Source organism: Phasianus colchicus, chromosome 1 (genome assembly GCF_987193195.1).
Source record: "Phasianus colchicus chromosome 1, bPhaCol1.hap1.1, whole genome shotgun sequence".
NCBI lineage: Eukaryota > Metazoa > Chordata > Aves > Galliformes > Phasianidae > Phasianus > Phasianus colchicus.
This window is the reverse complement of record NC_143436.1, coordinates 136,608,825-136,629,643: the sequence shown is the minus strand read 5'-3', so window position 1 is coordinate 136,629,643 and position 20,819 is coordinate 136,608,825. Positions and strand designations below refer to the sequence as shown.

Sequence of the window (20,819 nt, the reverse complement as noted above, 5' to 3'; positions counted from 1 at the left end):
AATACTGCTATTAAATGTCTCTAGACCTTCAAAGATCATCAGTGGACTGCAAAAAGCAGATTAACCCAGATCTAGGTTATGATGACGATCATAAGGCAGATATATTTCCAGGAAGTAGAAAAGCAGTTGAATTCCTTGTTATACCACTCCAGTGGCATTAGCACCACTACTTACTAAACCTGAATGCTATAGATGAGAACAGAAGAAACGTACTCCCAGTGTTATTAAATCCCTGAGAGCATATTCTCCTTCTGTCTTCTTGGCATCTGCTAACAGCAATCCACTATCAGACTGACTTATTATTGCTCTGAAGACACTAAAAATGCAGTTGTTGAACCACCCAAGAAAACATGCCTAAACAGTTACTATCAGCTTTTGTTACCACCACAAAATCACATTCCTCAATTTCATCATCAGTGAAGAATGAAGACTTTTGCCATCCTTATTTTGAGCATGGCAACTTAAAAAGAGGATGTGGAACAGTAGAGAAGTGCTTTTGCTGAGCAGATGCAACTATGAAATAAACCATATTAACTTAATTAAAGATTCTGGAAAGCTTAGGATCAATTTGTACTGCATATGAGAACTTTGACTAACTCCTCTATATAAACATGAGCTAAATTTCAGTATAGATGTTGCGTATAAGTGCCAACATATAGGTCCTCCAAGACACACAACACACATATCACTATTGTCATACCTACAATTTTTGATAAACTAGAAAGCTTAGAAGAAACATGAAGCAATATAGGAAAAATATTTTAACTTCTGTTGTATTCCTAGAGGAGGATTTTACTGTTAATTTCAGCTAGAGATATTTCACAGAAATTATGGAATCATTTAAGTTTGAAAGGTCCCTTAGGATCATCAAGTCAGCTATCCACATAACGCTACCCAAGTCCACTGCTAATCCATGTCTCTTAGTGCCAAGTCCAAACCTCTCTTAAACACCCCCCAGGGACTGGGACTCCATGGGCAGCCTGTTCCAATGTCTGACCACTCTTTACATGAAAAAAATTCTTTCTGGCATCCAATCCAAACCTCCCCTGGCACATCTTGAGGCCATTACCTCATACCTTATCACGTGTCACCTGAGAAAAGACCAACACTCTCTTCACTACAACCTCCTCTCAGACAGTTGTGGAGAGATAAGGCCTCCCCTCAGCCTCCTCCACTTTAGATTCAACAACCCCAATTCCCTCACTTCTCGTAAGTCATTTTCTAGACCCTTCACCAGCTTCACTACTCTTCTCCACACACACTTGAGCAACTCAATACCCTTCTTGTGGTGAATGGCCCAAAACTGGACACAGCACTTGAGGTGCAGTCTTGCTAGTTCTGAATACAGATGGAAAATCAATTTATTTGGCCTTCTGACCACACTATTTTTGATGCATGTTCAGATGCCGCTGGCCTTCTTGGCCACCTGGGTACGGTTGCTGACTTGTGTTCAGCCAGCTGCCAAACAGCACCCCCAGGTTCTTTTCTGCCAGGCATCTTTCCATCCGCTCTTCCCCAGGCCAATACCACTTTATGGGTTTGTTGTGACCCAAGGGCAGCAGCCAGCATTTATCCTTGCTGAATGCCACAGAACTGGATGCAGCCCATCAGTCCGGCCCACGCAGATCCCCCTGCAGAGCCTTCCTATGCTCAAGCAGCTCAATGCTCCTGCCCAACTTAATGCTGTCCTCAAACTTACTGAGGACACAACTGACCCTCTCATCTAGATCACTGATAAAGAAGATAAACAAGACAGGCCCCAGTACTGAGCCCTAGGGAACACCACTCGTGACCGCAGCAAATCTGATTTAATTCCATTCACAACAACCCTCTGAGCCCAGTCATCCAGCCTGTTCCCCACCTAGCAAACAGTACATCCATGCGAGCCACAAGCAGGCAGTTTCTCTGGCTGAAGCCTGTGGGAAATAGCACAAATGCTTGGCGAAACAAAAGACTTCCTATCATTCTTTCTTTGAAATCTTTATATACGATTTAACACTGTGAGAAGTAGCTACACACTGTAGAAAATTCAGAACATTCTTCTATGAAAAACAAAAAAAAGCTACAGAACCTAAGCAGATTTAATAAATGACTATCATTTCTTACAGGTCTGCAATAAGGAAGTTCAACAACACTGGAAACTCAAAGTTCTAATGAGATAAAAATAATTCACATTGCCTTACAAGGCAGGGGTATTTTATTAAAATGCACTCCATAACGTTTAAGAGATTGTGACATACATCAATGACTTTATTATACAGTAAGAATGTATTTATTCTTATAGCCACTATTTTTTTATTCAGTAATAAATTTAACACCCAGAAGGTGTCCAGAAAACACTGAATTTGACAACAACTAATTAAGAACAAATAAAAATATTTTCAAAATGGTACTTGATCATCCTGTCATATTACCAATTTAATGTGCTTTCTGCAGTAGTAAAGCTAATAGACCTATGACAGTTTGCAGATAAATGAACAAGAATTTATTAAGCCAAGTTTATGGAAGACAATTTATAGCCAAAACTGTGACAGAACTACTATGCATATTTCTCATGATTACATTTTTTTAAAATAGTGCTGTAAAGAACTGGGAAAATTTCAGGCAAAAAACACAGTAAGAGTCAAAGTAAGCAAATTTCACTGGTGAAATATTTAAGTAATAATCTGATTTCAGCTCTCAGGAAAAGATTTAGGTGTGATGCTATCAATGTCAGAACACCACCGTGAACAAAGAAGAGCTTTCTGTTAGTACACAGCTCTTAAATCTAGCAGAAAGAGTTACACAAAGTGACAGCCAGATGGAAGCTAGAACAAATCATGTAGGGCAACAAATTTTTACATGAGATCTAACTACAGATGGAGGAGATGCTTTCTGGAACCTTGCAATCAGGAAGGGTCAAACTTCTGAAAGGTGTTTTGGCCTAAAACTCTGCAGCCTACCTGGCTGATCACAAAGAACAGACGATGGTTGTCAGAAGGTAGACATGGGAATAATCAAACACACAAAAAAGTAGGCATGTGCTCATGGCAAAACGTTTGGCTGCTTCTGGCATTTCTAAGAACTGGATAGAAAAAAAATGTGTGACATAACAGAACTACCTGAGTTCTTTTTTTCAAATCCTCAAAGCCAAAACAAGAAATAAAGCCCACTAACCCACACACAAAAATAAGACTGATGACTTCTTTGCAGAATGAGTTTTCATGACCATATTATGCAGAGAGAGGTTAGTAATGATTTAGCTTTGGAGTTGAAACGTATCAAAAAAGAGTAAGCAGAGCCTCACAACCCACAGTGTTTTCCAATACTGAAGAAACAATACACTAGAAATTCTCTATTTCAGCTTTTTACTAAAGCTAGTGTTTAAAGAAAAAAGAACCAGCTTTCCCTCTAGTTACTGGAAAGACATGGTAGAATGTATAAATTTGCTCTCGCATGGGAAAACATTAAGTATAAAAGTGGGAATAAAAGCTTTTCATATAAATGTACATAAACATATGAAAGGAAAAATACATGGGAGAGAGGAAAGGTGTAAAACCAATGATTTCTGGAAACAATAACATACAAGCAGTCAGGAACCAAAGCAAAGATCTACAGATTGATCAAGTTAAACAACTCAGAGGTTCATAAACACAGGACATTGTTTCTCTACACTCAACACTTTTAAGTAACTCTAGAGGAACAGCGATGCAAATAAGGACTGTTTTCTCTCCATCTCATTTGACATTTCCTTTCCATGTGGAATGTCCAGCATAACAAGTGAACTGCATTTGAAAAAGTTACTGAAATGTTTTACTGATGTATTAAAGCTTAATAAAGAAGAAATGTGAGGAGTCTTGTAAAGCTTGAATACTTCCGTGACATCTCATCAAGTTATCTGCCATCACTATCAGCACTCATCTCTAGACAGTTTCTTTTGTTCCTACATTGTTTGTAAACATCTCTTGTACTTTTAATGTCTGCTAATAAACTTTTTCTTTCTTTTGTTGGATAACTGCTAAAAATATCAGAAACTGAAGCGTCTTTAAAGGTTTTCTGTTTTGTTGTTGTTGTTTTTTTTAATGCAATTGTTTATTAAAGGGAGTAAGATGGGACACCTTTAAGAAACTACCAGCACAAAGTACTGGTTGAAAAGCAGAAGTGACTGTCAGAAAATCACAGACAAATGAAGCACCAGCACAGTGCTTCAAGACCACTCTCACCACTCACTGTTCGCACTGTCTCAGGAGCCATACTGGTGGTAGGAAAATGACTTGTAAAGTAATGAAAAAACGTAGGACTTTTATTTTTGTTACAGATACAAGCATATTCTTAAATATTTTTGCTTTCTTTGGATAATATTTCTATGCAGGAAGACAGAGTTGAAGAAGCAGGCATACCACTTTTGCTGCAGAAGCAGGATCCTTTGGTCATGGATGCAGAGATCTCAGAGGCAGCTCTGGGGCATTACTGACAAGCATCCATTCAGATCCTGCCAGCACCAGGATCCCAACACGTGGGAAAAACTATTACAGAAGATCTCTGCTTGAGAGATGTATGCTGGAGGTCTTTCATTTAGCACTTAACTGAAATGTATAAAAAAATATCGTCCCCGCAAAAGAACCACTGTTCTGAGGAAACTATTTTAAACTTCATTATAATGGATAAAGATGAAATTTTAATCACAGGCCTGGAAAACTGGCTTTTGCCTAAAGAATAGTAATAATTACCAGATTTCATTCAATATGAGCAAACAGAAGACTGTAATTTAAAATGGCTAAATTGCCATTAGCTTTTTACTTTCAGTATCACTCAGTTAAGACAAAAAAGGCAACGAGAAGTTGAATCATTGAAAATACTTAGTAGGTGGCCTAAACTCTAGATTTCCTTCGTTAAAAACAGTCAGTTGTAGCTGTGAGTCTAGGAAAGTTCAGTTGAGAAAAAGAGATTTAAGAATACAGAAATGGTATCGAACAGAAAGGTGACAAAACCAGACAGATATCAGCACAAAAATAACAAGTCTTGAAATCTCTCAAAGTCGCTTCAGGAAAGCAAGAAGTTCCGGAAAAATTCCCAGGTGAAAGGACTAAAAGAGGATACAGAACAACAGAGTAAGCCCTTAAAAGGAAGAAAAGAAAGTTAATGGTGCAGAGAAGACTATTGTTTTGCAAAAAGAGTAAGACAATACAAGAGCATACTTCAGAAGTTAGTGGAGGTCATCTGGGACTTGAGGTGAGCTTGTTTTCGGTCCAGAAGTAACTGATTTAATGAACATACGCTAACAAGTGTTAATCAGCCTTTTAATTTGCATTCAATGCATTTAAAAGAGCTGGCTCTGAACATGTTTTATTTGCCAATGTTCTTTTTTGCAAACTACAATGGAAATTCCAGAAGATCAACATCGTGCTGAAAATAGGCAACTATCTTGGAATAGCAAGCTGCACGTTCCAGGTACATACAAGCTCATTAACCTCCTTTGAACCCCAAGCCAAACAACAGGAAAGCTGATGAGATTCAATTAAAAATTATTAAAGGTCTGAAATTCAATTAACGACAGTCAACAGTTTTAGGAAATCAGTTTTCATCAAAAAAGCACGAGTTCATCTTCTGATGAGATTAAAAATTTTCTTGATAGAGGCAACAGCAAATAGGTAATGAAGCTTCCACAGCATACTTGTTTTTTTCTACACGACATACCATCGTACTAACTGGTACCATAAGCTTTCATTAGAACACACATTACATGGATGAAGAACTACTCAGCTGCTGCACCTTCAACAGTGAACTATGGCGACTTAATTAAATAGTTACGGTATCGATTAAATAAGAGACAGGGAGAAGCAGATCTCCATTGGATCAACAGCTTGCTGGACTGCTGCAGTAGGTGGATCCAGGCACAACTCTGTGGTCACTCTCTTTAAAGCCCATTACCCTTGCCACAGAAAGCAGCTAAGGACCTGCAATTTCTCTCTGGCGATTCCGTAAGATTTACGATTAATACATAACATTGATTATTAAGTCTTTTTCTTTCACACCCCTCCTCCCCCAACCACTACTACTATGGTGATAGCTTCCAATTTGAGGTTTAAGGGCTAACACTCATGACCACCAATTCCCATCTGTGGTGGGTTACGAGCTTTTAATTTAGACCTTAGAAGATTTTTCTTATTTCTATAAAGAGAACACGAGTATCAAATAAATAAATATGATCACATTCTTGCTGCTTACTCAGCACAAAGCATCCTCCAAGTTAGGACCCACCCTCTCCTTGTTCTGAATGGGAAACTACTATATAAGACATGCAAAGCTTAAAGACAAAATTATACTGAGGAACTCTAACTGAGGACAGGTAAATAGAAAGTTGTACACAGGTCTGGTACACAGGACAAGCTTAAGCATCACCACACTGAACAGTTCATATTACTTAAACCATGAAAAAAAAAATACTCAAGCATCTGCATTTTTGCATGTGAGAGGTTGCCAGATCTAACTTCAGCTGATCTTTGGGTTATCTATGGCTTTGGCAGATTCTTATCACCACAGGAAGGAGGAGCATAAATGAGCACAAGAGATGCTTGAACACTTAGCAGATACATGTGGTCACTCCAAAAGAGAAACCTGGGTTTTGTCATGTGCTATTTACTGACTCAACAGAAGTATCCACAGATAAAATTAGAAGATATACAGAAAACTGACACATTGCAGCTATTGTCCTTTAGAACTGTGAAGTGTGTCGAGGTCCGAAAGACACAACAAGAGGGAAGGTTCGTACACAAAACCACCAAGCCTTCCTCATGTTTTTTTTTGGTCACCACCGTAGTGCAGTGAAAAACCTCACAGCACACAGCTTTTGTGAGGGTCACGGAGGTAACCTTGACCATATGTGAGGACACCAGTTTCTTCCCTGTATTTCTGTTGGATGTAAAAAGTTAGTTTATTTAGATAAGTGCTTTCCACATTTTACACAAACACTTGATGCATTATCACAACAGAAATGCAATTTTTTCATGAAATAATTTTAGACTATATATGTATATATATATAAACAAAGTCTATGTAAAGGAGCTTAAAATTATAATTTGGATTTTGATCTTAACTAGTTCATTTATCTTGGAAAATATTCTTCATACAGATCTTTGAAGAGGCATACTAACATTTTCTGGCATTTCAATCCAAGAAAAACTGCAGTTTTAAACATTATCCCTTTACATTTGGTTATAACCTTGTTTGACTGCCTGTCATTCTGCTAACCTCAATTTCCACATTCTTTATTGCTGCTCAGCAGTGAATAACTGAGTAATGAGAAAGGGACAAAGAGCTGTTAGACACAACGCTTGCACAGAACACCTGAAATACAACTACATGAGCAATGATCATGACACTTCTAAGAGAATTTCTTTGTTTTCTAACAAGTTTAATCTCAAACTCTGATTTTTCTGTTGAGTTGGTATTTTCTACAGAAAACTGAAGCAGAATGAGTTTCCCCTACATAAGAGGTTGCAAATCATAGGTAAAAACCCAAACAACAAGTAAAAACACTCCCAAAACACCTCCACACATATTGTTCTGTTCACTACATTCAAAAGCACCAACTAGCAATTTTTTGAGCTCCTATAAGCAATCTGACCATTTATCACTATGTTTAACTTAACCAACCATATGCAAAACCCTTTATTTTTCAATAAATTAAGTCACTAAAATCATTGCAAAAATAACAAAAAACCCTCATTTAATCTGACTTCCAAATACATTTCTTCCAAATGCAAAGTTTTTCAAAGTTACGTTACTTGATGATACACTTGTGAAAAAAAAAAATGCAAACATAAAACACAGAGCACATACTAAGCTTGTAAGCAGAAGAATCATCACATAAGACAACAGAAGCATAACCTCTTAACACTGCACACAGCCACACCACATAACCCTATTTATGAAGTGACTGAACTTTGCTATCATAGCAATGCTGAACAACCCATTTACACCCTCGTATTTCTGAGAGGATCTGGCATAAGAGGAGAGGACTCAGCAGTTCCTAACTCAGTGAAAACACTGATCTTCAAAATTCTTCACTGAAAATACATAACCTCTGGAACAAAAGTAAAACTTTACTTTCCTTTATATGATGTGAGAAAAATAGGTTACACACCATCCTCTCCTACCCCCATTCTCTCCCTCCTCCCCTCTCTCAGTCATTATCTAACACATCCCTGAAAGAAAATCAAAAAAAAAGCACACAGAAGTATTTACACATGTTCCCAATCTGAAGCACATCAAGCGTATTAGACTTCAGGAACAGAAAAGGACTTACCCAACGTGTCTTTCAGATTTTTAACCAGAGAACCTTTCTTCAAGCTGTTTTTTCGCTCCACATAATTTGATGGCACATATCCCGTTTTGTTGGCCGCGTTTCTTACCCTCCACCATGTTTTGGAATCATCTAATAGCCAAAGACGCTCATTTTTCTTGATGTCAAGTTCTTGGTCCTGCTGTGCAGTGTAATCCCACTTTGCAATAACAATAACTTCTTCTGTCATCTTTCATGGAGTCCTTCTGTAACAAAATATTAAAACACATTCACCAATCAATTATTTTCTGTAAGTCTTGCTCAAATTTTTCAAGCAGTTCTGAAATATGCAAGAAAGGGGAAGTGAAAATGAGGAAGTGCCATAGAGAAAATAAATCTCAGGACGGTAATCCCTTCTTTAGAAATAAGGAAAGTCAGTGACCTTTGTTGCTTTTTCAGCAACTGAAGTATGAAAACATCTTGATAATAAAGTATAGTCATAAAGTTGCCTCTGTATGTATATGAAATATTATTCAGATATACATTAATGCAGTAGAAGTTATAAAACCCATTTAGTTTTTTACATTTAGCATTATAAAACTATGCTGAAGTTAGCACTCAAAGTTCTGATTTGAGAAAAAAAAATAGCAGTGTTTCCTTCCATCCTGGTTATGATACTTAGTACATAAATTCTATACTCACACTCGTATAGACAGATTACTTGCAAGTTTTCTGCATTTGAACAGTTATCCATCTATACTAAAAAGTTAGAAATGCTTCAGAAAGTAACATAATTCAGTGAGGAAATCTCTGCCATCAAGAGGGTACTGCTCCCATAAGCCTTGGTGCAGAATATACCATAAGGGAGCACATAAAAATAGTTTATGAAGAAGCATTTGCTTTGTCTTTGCTGCCAGGACAAGACCAGCTTACTCCAGTCCTCACTGGGTGGAAAATAACAGCCATTGCATTCTGGATTTTCCTCAGTTTCTTCCCTTCACTGTACTTCTCCAGAGTGAAGATCTAGCAATCCTTTTTACTTATCCTTGTAGCACAAACTATCTTCTCAGAAGCTATCTGCCAGTTGCACAAAGACAACCACATGCCTCCACATTTTTCTACACATCAGGTAATTACCAGAAACAACGTAGCTCCGTGACAGCCAGCAAATACAACAGCGAGTAATGTCAGTACCACCGACGTTCTAATATATTATAATGCTAAACAAAACAGAGTTAATTTTATCCTCTACATTAGAATCATAGAATCACACGGGGGGGGGGAAAACTTGAAGATTATCAAGTTCAACAATCAACCTGACCTACTGAGTCCCACGTCCTGTCAAATACTTCCAGGAATGGCATCCCTGGAAGTGCAACTGAATCGGTGGAAGTCCTGGAGCACCTCTGCTGAGGGAGCCGAGTCTGTTCAGCCTGAAGAAGAGCAGGCCCAAGCCCATCAACACCTATAAAAACCTGAAGGGATGGCACAGCTAGGGTCATTTCAGTGGTGCTCAGTGCCAGGACTGTGCCATAGGCACAACCTGGCACAAAAGAAAGGTTCCTCCTGAACACCAGGAGCACTTCTGCACGGTGTGGGTGACGGAGCACTGTACAGGATCCCAGAGCTGTGGCATCACCTTCCTGGGGATCTCTAGAAGCCACCTGGCCACAGCCTTGGGGCCAGAGGGATCCAGAGTGCCATAACAGAGATTTTAAACACCATTACCTCACTCAGAAATTGCTCTGTTCAGCACACAAGCTATCCATACCACTTCATTCAGAAAGGGTTCCACCTGCAATCTGTAAGCGTGCATGCTTTCTCCATTTCCAAAGAGAAAATGCAGAGGAACATAAAGTAGTTGAAAACTTAATTTGAATATAGGCGTACAAAGCTGACAGCCCCAAGATGAATTCAGAAAGTTGTGATGTTCTGAACAACAAAGAAGAATAAGAATTCTGACAGTTCAAAACGCCTGCGATATACGCAGGTAGAATTGGTATTACAAGAAAAGTCATTATACCTTTAAAAAAATTCCTCCCCATAAAACAGCAATCCTGTCTGACACTGACAAAGACATAGGAGAGCCCGAGCTTCAGAACGCAATCTCCAATAAACCACCCTGCTTTCCAACTCACATGAAATGGGCAGATAGCCTACAAATCGATATGCTGATGTAGCCAGGGGGAGACTGCAAACAAGCATGTTCTGGATGCCAGTGTTGTCAATATAATCTCTCTTCAATTTAGATCGGTTCATTTTATGCCAGCAATTGTAAAATGGTCAATTCACGCTATTCCTGGGGATATGGAGAGCATGAAGAAATAGGACACTATCAGTTAGTTGGCTGATGGTGTCAGTACGTGCAGTTTCCAATTCTAAAAAGGTTTTACAACACAAACAGGTTAAAATTATCTACCTGTATTACAAGCTGTTAATTGAAAATCACAGAATCACAAGGTTGAAAAGGAGCTACATGATCATCTAGTCCAACCATCCTCCTCCACCATTACTACTCACTAAGCTGCTAGTAAATAACACAACTAGGCATAATATTTGACTAATGACTGATAGAGAACTAATAAGATCTTCTCATTCCTCTAAATCTAAGGAAAGAAAAAAAAAAAAGCAGTCCCTCATGGTAAAAGTCATCAAGCTTTTGTCCAAAGTGCTGTACAGGGACAGAGGCATGGGAAGAATAACATACAAACGTATGTCAGGGCTGATGACCTAACTGTGTGGTCCTTGGAAATTCCCTCAGGACAGGGAGCCTGAGCTACCTGATTTCCACAATTCCAGCCTGTTGTTACATAATATTGCCACTCTGAATGAGAAATGGTCTCATGACCCCAGCAGACCCTCGTGTTACAGTTTTTGCAGAAATATAGGGCATCCAAGGTTCTCAGATGGCACGCTCATACAGAGCCCAGTGCACTGCTACACTACAGAGTTTTTGCTTAATGTCAATGGCACAAGCATTCCTATCCAACAGAAGACTTCTTTTTTTTTTAAATAAAGAGTTAAAATGTACCATACATCTGCAGTTAAACTGTTAATCTGTCTACATAAAGCTGTACAGAAGTGTACAAAGATTTTTTTTTTCTTTTTTTTTTTCTTTTTTTTTTTTTTTAATGTGAGGGATCAGGTTTGGACTTCTTAAGATTATTTCCTTATAGTTAATTCATTCAAGTGGCTCTATGAAGGACAATACAGTTCTTCCTGTGACATTTGCAGAGCTAACATTTCCTTGTATGTGAATAAGGACACATTTGTTCTACAGGAGGGAGGCAGTAGAATTAAGTTTTGAAATGTTTCTGCCACATAGCAGAAAACAAAGGATTAGAAGCAATGACATAAATAGATCTGCAGAAAACATAAGGAATCAAAACCATTACAATTTTCCGAAGCATTCAAGCATCCCATATAAATTCAACATGCATTCAGATTGTGAAAATTCCTAAGCATATTGCTTTTAGACTGCACAATCAAAAATACTGCAGTTCCTGCAGACTCTCTGTTAACATGACTCTTCCGTATCAAGAAAACCCATTTCTGCTAAAAGAGCACAAGCCTGTGACATGTTCCTGCTCATAAAGTTCAAAAGTCCTAACACTGAAAGACCAAACCTTCTCCTCACATCAGATATAAGAGCATCTCACAGCTTGAAAAGCACCAAGGAAAAGCTTTGAAAGAATTCTGCAAGCTTTGGGGCGTATCCATACTTTCAGCCTCTCTTCTGCAAGCATTTCCTTCACTGCTAGCAGTGTCAGTAAGCTGATTTGTTTGACCGGTACTATATATGCAAAAATGCTGTAACTAATCAGTTACAAACCACAAAAGTCATATGCTTTTACTGTGTGAATATTAACAGACCATAAAAGTTAAAGCCAAGCTTGTTTACCAGTCAAAGTCTTTTAGAGATTGTATCAGACCATATCTAATAATAAAAATGAGTGGTAAATGGCAATGCTTCCAACTGAATGGAAACATACATACTGTTCAGGCTTACACTCTGAAACTCAAGTGCCACCAGGCAAGCTTTAGTTGCCAAAGCGTCCAAAAATAAAAGTTATTCTCCAAAACACAGGCTGTTTAAGCTTGATTTCTCCTGAAAATATGTGATTCTATGAAACACTACAAAGGTTGGAAAAGACCTATGAGATCATCTAGTCCAACTGCCTACTGCCGTCAGTGTTTCCCCACTAAACAACATCTCTTAGTACAACATCTGAATGTTTCTCAAACATCTCTGGGGTCAGTAACTCAACCACCTCTGTAAGCAGCCTGTACCAGTGCCTGACCATTCTTTCAGAGAAGAAATGTTTCCTAATGTCCAACCTGGTATTTTCTTCTGGGAGATCATAGCTAGTAGTTAAGTAAGGAGAAAGTGAAAACAGAACTGAAAGCATTGCTCTGCAGGAGAAATTCAGTGTTAAGTACTGCCTAGAACGGTAAGTGGTTTTATTATGGTGACCTCAAGCAACTCCACTGTGATGGCAGTCTCATTAGTGTTATCAGTACTACTATGGAAGTTCCAGGGCATCTCTCTACTGCCTTCTGTATCTAAGGTTCATGGAGGCAGCAGTTAACTTGAAAGTAATATCTGCACTGTGTTTCACCAGAACATCCACTACCAGATAAAACCAAAATAACTCAAAAGTGAAACACTAGCAGCACAATGTCTTGTGATTCTAAAAGTGCTGCAGATCTTTAAATGAAGACAAGACTTGAAGTGTAAACGTCACAGAAAATGTCTTTAGGTGGAAATTTATTTTGAAAGAGTTATTTAGCTAGAAGTAAAAGAGCAGCTTTTGGCTACATCAAAATACACGCCTTGGAGAGGAAAAACAAGAAAGGAGATGGAAAAAAATGACTTACTGAGAGTGAATTTCTCATTCATGCATAAAACAACAGTTACCAAAACTTTTACTCTGTTCCAAAATACTGGTTTTTTAAATCATTTTCCAGAAAAACCACACCAAGGAACACCTGTGTGCAAGGACTGGATTGAGCTTAGATGTTTCAGCCACTTTGCTCCTCCACCCAGCTGATGGTTCTCTGTTAGAAGACAAGTCCTATCTTTAGCAAGAGCTGCACTACTCCAGAAGCCCACGTGCAAATGTTCTCACACAAATACACCCTTTGGGGAGAGAAAATGGAAATTGTGCCAGGCTAGGAAGGAAGCGAAGGGAAGTCAGTTACAGACTGCACTGAAAGGCTGCTCAAACAGGTGAGGGACATCAGGTAACTCTACAACGAAACAATGCAAACAATATTTCAGAATATTTATGTAGGTTTAAACTTTATTTGCTCCCACAAACTTGTAAACCTGGTAGTGATTTTTCATACACAATCAATTACTTGCTCAGTTGACAGTACCTACAATATAAAACTTCCCAATGTTGTTACACAGATCTCATTTTCTATTGAGATCACCAAGTCTCATCAGAAATGTTTCTTTCCAGGGATAACACATTTCTTCCATAAATACAGACACTTCCAGCATGCTGTCTAATCTAAGAGCTTCTCCTGCAAACTGACACCAGCTCCATGTCCCACCAGCTGAATGCCCTGTCCTTACAAACAGCAAAGAAGCAGCTCCTCTTGCCTGCAGGAATAAGGGTCATGGCCATGCCAAGAATGAGCTTAGAGCAGACAGTGCACAGGGGAAACAACGCAGAGCTTTGAAGACTCTCTAAGCAAAGTACTTGCTCTCCCTATTCACCATTTATTTAGCAAAATGAAACGTTGCTGAAAAAATGACTGACAGTAATGCCTGAAGTTTAATCCCTCACCAAGGGAACAAGCAAAAATTCTATTAATAGGAGGTGACAGTGCACATAACATACTTCTGGAATTGGATGTATTCCTAAGACACACTGAAAGAAAGGTAATAACTTAATTGATATGGAGGTTTTTAAGTGACACTGATGTACATAAGATGTAATTACTATACAGTATTTAGTTTATTCTCTTGGGAGAACAAAAAGATAGCTAATGACATAGAAGAGCTTCCTCTATGAACTGAGGGCTGAACAACCTCTCCTCCATACACCAAACTTCAAAAATCAAACCGGGCTTCGAGCTCTGCAGCCTGGGCTGCTGAAGGCCCTGCCACCTGCTGTTACCTAACTTCACCTTTCACAGGCTACAGCAAATGGGAAGCATATGGCCTTCTACAGCAACATAGCTGTGGAAAACAAAAATAAAAAGTCTTTCTCCATCAGGGCCACTTTCACAGTGAGTGAATGGGATTACTGAATTCAGTGATTAATGAAATAATTTATTAATCCCTTCATCTGAAATGTGCTTGAAGGTCTGAAATTTTTCTATTGGTGAAGATGCAGTCTATGCTTCTGATTCGGGTCTGATGGTTTGTTTCCACTTACAGATGTTTTAATTGCTGTTTGTGCATGGTTGTTTGTTTGTTTTAATTGTTTTTACTATTATTTTTAAATGCACTTGGAAGAATAGTTTTGACATGCGGAAAAGAAAATCTCTTTAAAAAGAATAAACAATTTGCTTTATTTATAGCTAACAGCAGCCCTTTGTTGTAACTGGTAAAAGCCCTTCCATGGTCCATTGCAACAGCTCTTTGCAGACAAATGAGAGTGGATCACATAAAGGTCACCTTTTCTAACTGCTTCTGCAGTTCAACACTTTGATATGGCAAATAATGTATCAATCAATCTCAGGGGACATATTTATTTGGAAAGAGGTCAGTACACCAAAAACTATAATACGGATATTCCTCCCATCTCCACCTTTAAAGAAAGTATCAACTAAATAACTGTAGTGACCAAAGATTCATTGTCTGGCTATGCAATTTTAAGGTGTCAAACAGATACCTACATAGAAAAACCTGCAACAGGATAGAAAAGAAATCATGATAAAGGTTCAGTTCTGACGCTCTGATAGAACTCAGCTCAGCAACCTTCAATGTTAACCTTTAAATTCAAGAGCTGACACTGATCATTGAACAACAGACACAATTGGAAATTTAAAATTGATGGATGCATTCTATTTATCAAAGGGAAAGTGTTCAAGCTGAGCCCTCCCTGCAAAGATCTCTTTTCTTGTTTTCATATCAGTGACTAAGGAATAAAACACTTTTGAATGCTTGTGGATCTATGTACTTAATGAAAGTATTATCATATAACCACACACAATAATATCTGTAGTAAATATATGTATATAAATAATCTCATATGCATACCTATATCTCTCACATGCATACATTTCACTGGGAACCAGATACAGTATTCCTAGAATACTATCTGAACACATAGTATATGAGAACAAAAACTACACCCAAAATTTAAGGGGGCTGCAGACTGAGAATAGAAGACATATATACACACAAGCTCAACATTGTACACTCTACTGGTATTAGAACTAAAACACACATCTGGATGTCCTAAAATTGCTGACTTTTAATAGCAAGTATGGCAATTAATTTGGAGTACTTCAAAATAACTTCTCATTAGGATACAGTGACTACTGAGCTAGAAGTGAGTAATCACACTGTGCTATATCTAACTGAGTGTGCAAATTGTATCTAGTCCCAAACAATAGAAGATGACGTTGATATTAAAAAGGTCGGTTTTCAAAAGCTGAAAACAGTGATGAGTGGAAGTTGTGAGGAATAAGTGTGAACAAAAATGTAAATAAGTTATTAACTATGAAAGAAGAATGTTTTATTACATTTCCTAAACCACTCTCACCATTTTGCATTTATGAAAGAAGCAATATATGGTTAAAAGGATATCCTGTTTAAAAAAAAAAAAGAGCAGCAAAGAGCACTAGAGAATTGCTGCATTTCCTCCTCCCTCTGATTCTTCTTTGCTTTTTCTCTCTCTTTTTTTTTTTTTAAAAAAAAAGAAAAACCTGATAGAGACAAGCACAAGCCAGGAAATGCAAACTGAAGTATCAAAAGGCACTAATTAGGAACTATAAAACACTATTAAAGTGTGTCTGACATAAATTAAACATTACCAATAGAATATGTATAAAATACAAAATTAAGATTCTTGTAAGAAAAAGTGTTCAATATCTGTTTCTGCACTAAGGGATTATCTTACAGTGACAACTATTTTCTGTTCTGTCATTAACTAGGATTGTAAAAATAACGAGTATAATTAAACACTTAATCTTCAAATGCACCGTAAGTTAGCAGAGTTGCCCACAAAGCTTTTACTGTTTTCAGTATCGACTCTGAGCAAAATTTGGAGCTACAAGGAAGTTTTGGAGAATTACAGCTGTGCCACTAATCTGAAAGTGTAAATGGAATGTCCTTGGTAACACTGCTAAGTAGTCAGCCTAGCTCCAACTCTAGAAAAATGAAGGAGAAACAAAGAACTCTCCATCTTCCCCCCCCCAAAAAAACCCACTACACACACACACACACACACACACACACACACAAAACAAAACAACAAAAAACCCACAGCCTGCTAACAGATGATGGATGAATAGGATAATTGATAAAAGGGTTTCCAAGAGGATATGAATGATGATATAAACTATGCGTTGTTTTTTTTTTTTAATAAATATTTTTCATTTCATCTCTTGGTAGATGCACAGACCTAAATCAAAGTCTGCATCCATGAAGAACGAATTAACCACCAGCTGAGTGGCAAATCCAAGGATCAACTTCCCAGGAAAGTTTTGCAGAGAACAGGAATGTTTCTAGCTGGTTCCAACACATTTGCTCTCAGGCACAACAGTACTCAGTTTCCTCTTGAGTCACTTTGAAAACACACAGAGTAATTACAGATAAATATTTGAGGAAGAGCGATACAACCTGGTGGACTGGTTAATTACATTCAAGATTCTTTGGCCTGTATACATCAAAGGTCCACTCCAGGTCAACTCTAAAGGCATTATGTGTACCTTTTCTTTTTTCCCCAATGACAGTTCTTACCGAAATAGAAGTGAGTTATGCAACTTCAAAACCAGCAAAGGATTAATCTTAATCAACTAGTAACTTAAAACTACACTAGCTATGTAATGTTATCTTGATGCTATCAAGAAGCCTGCCCCCACACATCTCAAACACTTTCTCATCATCTTCTAATGTTTAATGACACAATGTTGTGAGGTTTTGGTTTTTTGTTTCTTCAAACGGATGCCTTTAACATATTCTTTGATTCTCTCTGCTCTACAATATATCTGGCATTTCAATCTCCTAATACAACTGCAGCTACACTGTAGTGTCTTACATCTTGAGTTCCAAAACTACAAACAGGAAACCTCAAGACTAGTTTGGTGGTAACGAATTTCTGCTTAGCTCCAATAGAGCAAAAAGTTAAGTTTGTTTTCTGTCTTACAAGTGGTTTAGAAGTCTTAAAAAAAAAAAAAAAATGTGCAAAGGACTAAAGAAGAAAAAAAATAAAAACACACAAAATGTTCCTTCCTGCCAAGGAGTCAACACAGTTTTTTTAAACCATTAAAAAAAAACAACTCACATACATTCAAATAAAAACTTGCATAAAAACATGTTGTGTGGGAAGCTTTTTACAAATATTTTCATGAAGGCTATCCCATGAATTAACCTGTTCAGGTCAAGTTCGCAGGGACGGATTCGAGTCATCTCTTAACAAGTGAACTCACTATTTAGGAAGGAGAACGGTTCTGATGTCAAAGCATGCATCGTACAAGCACGTACCCGTGGCCCTAATGATACCTCTGACTGAGTTAGCCACCACTGTGCTAGGTTCCAGCCCTCCAGGACTCACCCGAGCACCAAGGTGTTACCCAATGTTTGCTGGGTTGGCTGAAAGGCCAATGAGGAGCACGGTGGATACTGACAGGGTACACTCATTCATGCCTTGCCTCCTCTGTCCGTTCTTGTAGGCCAGTCACATCAAGGTCACGCTGCCCACTTCTCAGACCAACACTGCTTTGCCGTTTGAACAACATGGTGTCAGAAGTTGATGTCGACAAGAAAAGGAAATAGTACTTCCACAACAGTAAGTCTCCAGAATGTATTACTAGATAAGAATAACATGGCTACCATTTATTTGAAAAAGCAGATTAAAGTGTTACTTTAGCAGACATCCTCTCTAATGGTAGAATAATCCTCCGTAATGTTACAAGACAGGCTGCTACAGCAACAATGAACACACACTTGAATTCTAGCCTCCTGCTAATATATGCAATAATGCCCTAATTGTACATGACATTCACTCAGTTTCATGCTGTAACCTTCATACCATCTTCACAATTTCAGATTTTTTCTTCTCCAATTAGTGGTACTGCTATGACCTAAAATGTCCTGGTCTGAGGCATTTCAAGATAACCAATGTGATACTCTTACAAACACACTGTCTTTCTTATTTACATAAGTACTCATCTGTCTAAGGAAGTTAAGTTTTTTAAAAATCTTTTGATGTCTTACTTAAAAAGAAAGATATTTCTATACTCTTTCTGGAACAGCATGCCTATTATCAAGAAGGCAGTGTTCATTTTTAGCTTCTGACAGATGATTTAAATTTATAATTTCAAAGGACAAAAAGCTGATATTCTGCAGGAGCAAGCTGGTATTATATTAATGCATGTTAAAGTTTAGCAGCACTAGTTCACAGCCTTATAACTTACCTCAGCTTAAAATAAAATGATAAAAGTTATGGAGAAAGCATTCTCACAGGTCTTAGGCTAAACTGGAACAGAAAGTGCAAAGGGTTTACAATAAAAATTGGTCTGAAGTGCTTTCCTACACATAGGATTACTATTAAGTAATTGCCCAAGGACAATCTTCAGGGATTTAAAACAAGCAAACCTCAGACCAAACAAACAAACAAAAAAACATATTTCAGCTTGTCATTTTTGCATTTCTCCCCTTTTTTTCTTCAGAAATTTGTATTTACTTGTATTGTTAATGCATTTGGAAATCAAGACAAAGATTAACAAATAATACTGGCAACTGTCTAGAGGACAGAAAATGCTGAGAGAATTCTGTAGTTAGACGGCTTGGCTTTTTATTAGTACTTCATCCAACACAGATGGTATTTTTGGAAGAAGGTATTTCTCCATATCTTGAACACTACACATAATTGCATCTTTTCCTGTCACTCTTATTATACACTTACCAGAAAACGCAATGAGATTAAGTTATCTCTGGTCTTAGTCTGTTGCAAAAGGAAAAAAAAAACAACAAAACACAATGTCTGATAATGAAACACTTCCAACAGCAGGTAGCCAGCTCACATCATTTCCTACCCATCGCTTCCGCTCACTCCACCTTGCCTTCAGAGCCCAGTCCACCACCTCCTCCTGTGAGGCCTAGACATGGCAAGCTGTATGGCCATCTCCTCTACTCCCCAAAGTGATCTGTACAGATGCAACTGGTCTGTGACTTTTTCCATGATTAGTTGAGAACTTGCACATCTTTTTTTGCATGCACTGTCATCAACAACAATTTCTTTTCTGCAGTCTGGATAGCAAAGATGAAACCTATGATCAACAGAGAAGACATCTTCAGACCTTTAGCTGCAAGCAGCACAAGGTGGGTTTGGATGAGAGACCTTTTCTGGCTGCAGTGTAAACCAACCAGAACCCAACCTCTGCTTCGCACCTGGGTAAATATAACAACAGACACACGAGAAAGGAAGAAAAAAAAACAACAGCTTTTCCTGAATTCTTTTAAAAGCACTTTTAGAGAAGATGATGCTGAGCTAATAATCAGCTCAAATGCACTCAAGAAAACTTCCAGGGAAAAGAAAGAAAAACAATTCAAGACCATATCTCTCCTCTAAAACAGCTGCAGCGATGAATGACCTGATCTCAGTGTTGCTTTAGGGTTGATGCTACTAAGTCAGAAATACGAGGCTTAATGACTAGTGGTGTTTCCTTGGACTGTTTACTCCCCATTCTTCCCAGCAGACCAGACTTAAGCCTAGCTGCTTAAGCCATTTGGAGACGTAAGAAAACCAAAGTCAAGAAAGAAGATGGGAAAATTCTAGAAGAACGCAACACCTATGAAGTATACAGACAAGACAAAATGGCAAACCATTTCACACTGACCAGCAGGCTCTTACAAAAGTAGTGATAAGAGTCCAACACACAAAATCACAGAGAAACAAATGCCCTAAGTTGATATCTAGGTAGCATTATCTATGTGATAGATTGATGAAACACGCTCTGTGTAAAGCAAGCTTACTGCTACTCATTCACTGATGGTCTCACTTTCACTTCAGCCATCCTTCTTGCCTTGAAATTAAAACTCAGCCATTCATGACATGGTGAATGTTGTAAGATTTTATAAAGGAGGCATTCTTGAATTTCATGAAGGATTCAAAAAGTGTTTGCATAATCTGTTTTCATTGTATCTTTTCTTTCCCTAGCTCAAACATTCAGCAGTGTGTATGAGTTATATTTCATTAGAAGTGCTGGTACATTTATGCACTGTATAAGCAAAGAACAGTCTTCAAACATAAGAAGCATAACCTTGATCTTACACAGAAGGACAAAGCTCAGAATCACAGTAGATTGCTACACTTTACAGCTAATCCCTTGAAACACTGCTACCTACTTTTGCAGGGATTTCACTTTAAAC

At 38.0% G+C, this 20,819-nt stretch overlaps 1 protein-coding gene across 4 annotated transcripts in view; it reads right to left on the bottom strand.

Moving 5' to 3' along the window:
* Window positions 1-20,819, bottom strand: part of NCK2 (NCK adaptor protein 2) — an 85,928-nt gene that overhangs the window by 22,141 nt on the left and 42,968 nt on the right. For all 4 annotated transcript variants that reach the window (XM_031605171.2, XM_090128037.1, XM_090128035.1 and 1 more), the window contains one exon: window positions 8,288-8,529. In XM_031605171.2, the coding sequence (XP_031461031.1) occupies window positions 8,288-8,513 (226 nt within the window). In that variant the 5' untranslated portion in view covers window positions 8,514-8,529. The remainder of the gene's footprint in view (window positions 1-8,287; window positions 8,530-20,819) is intronic.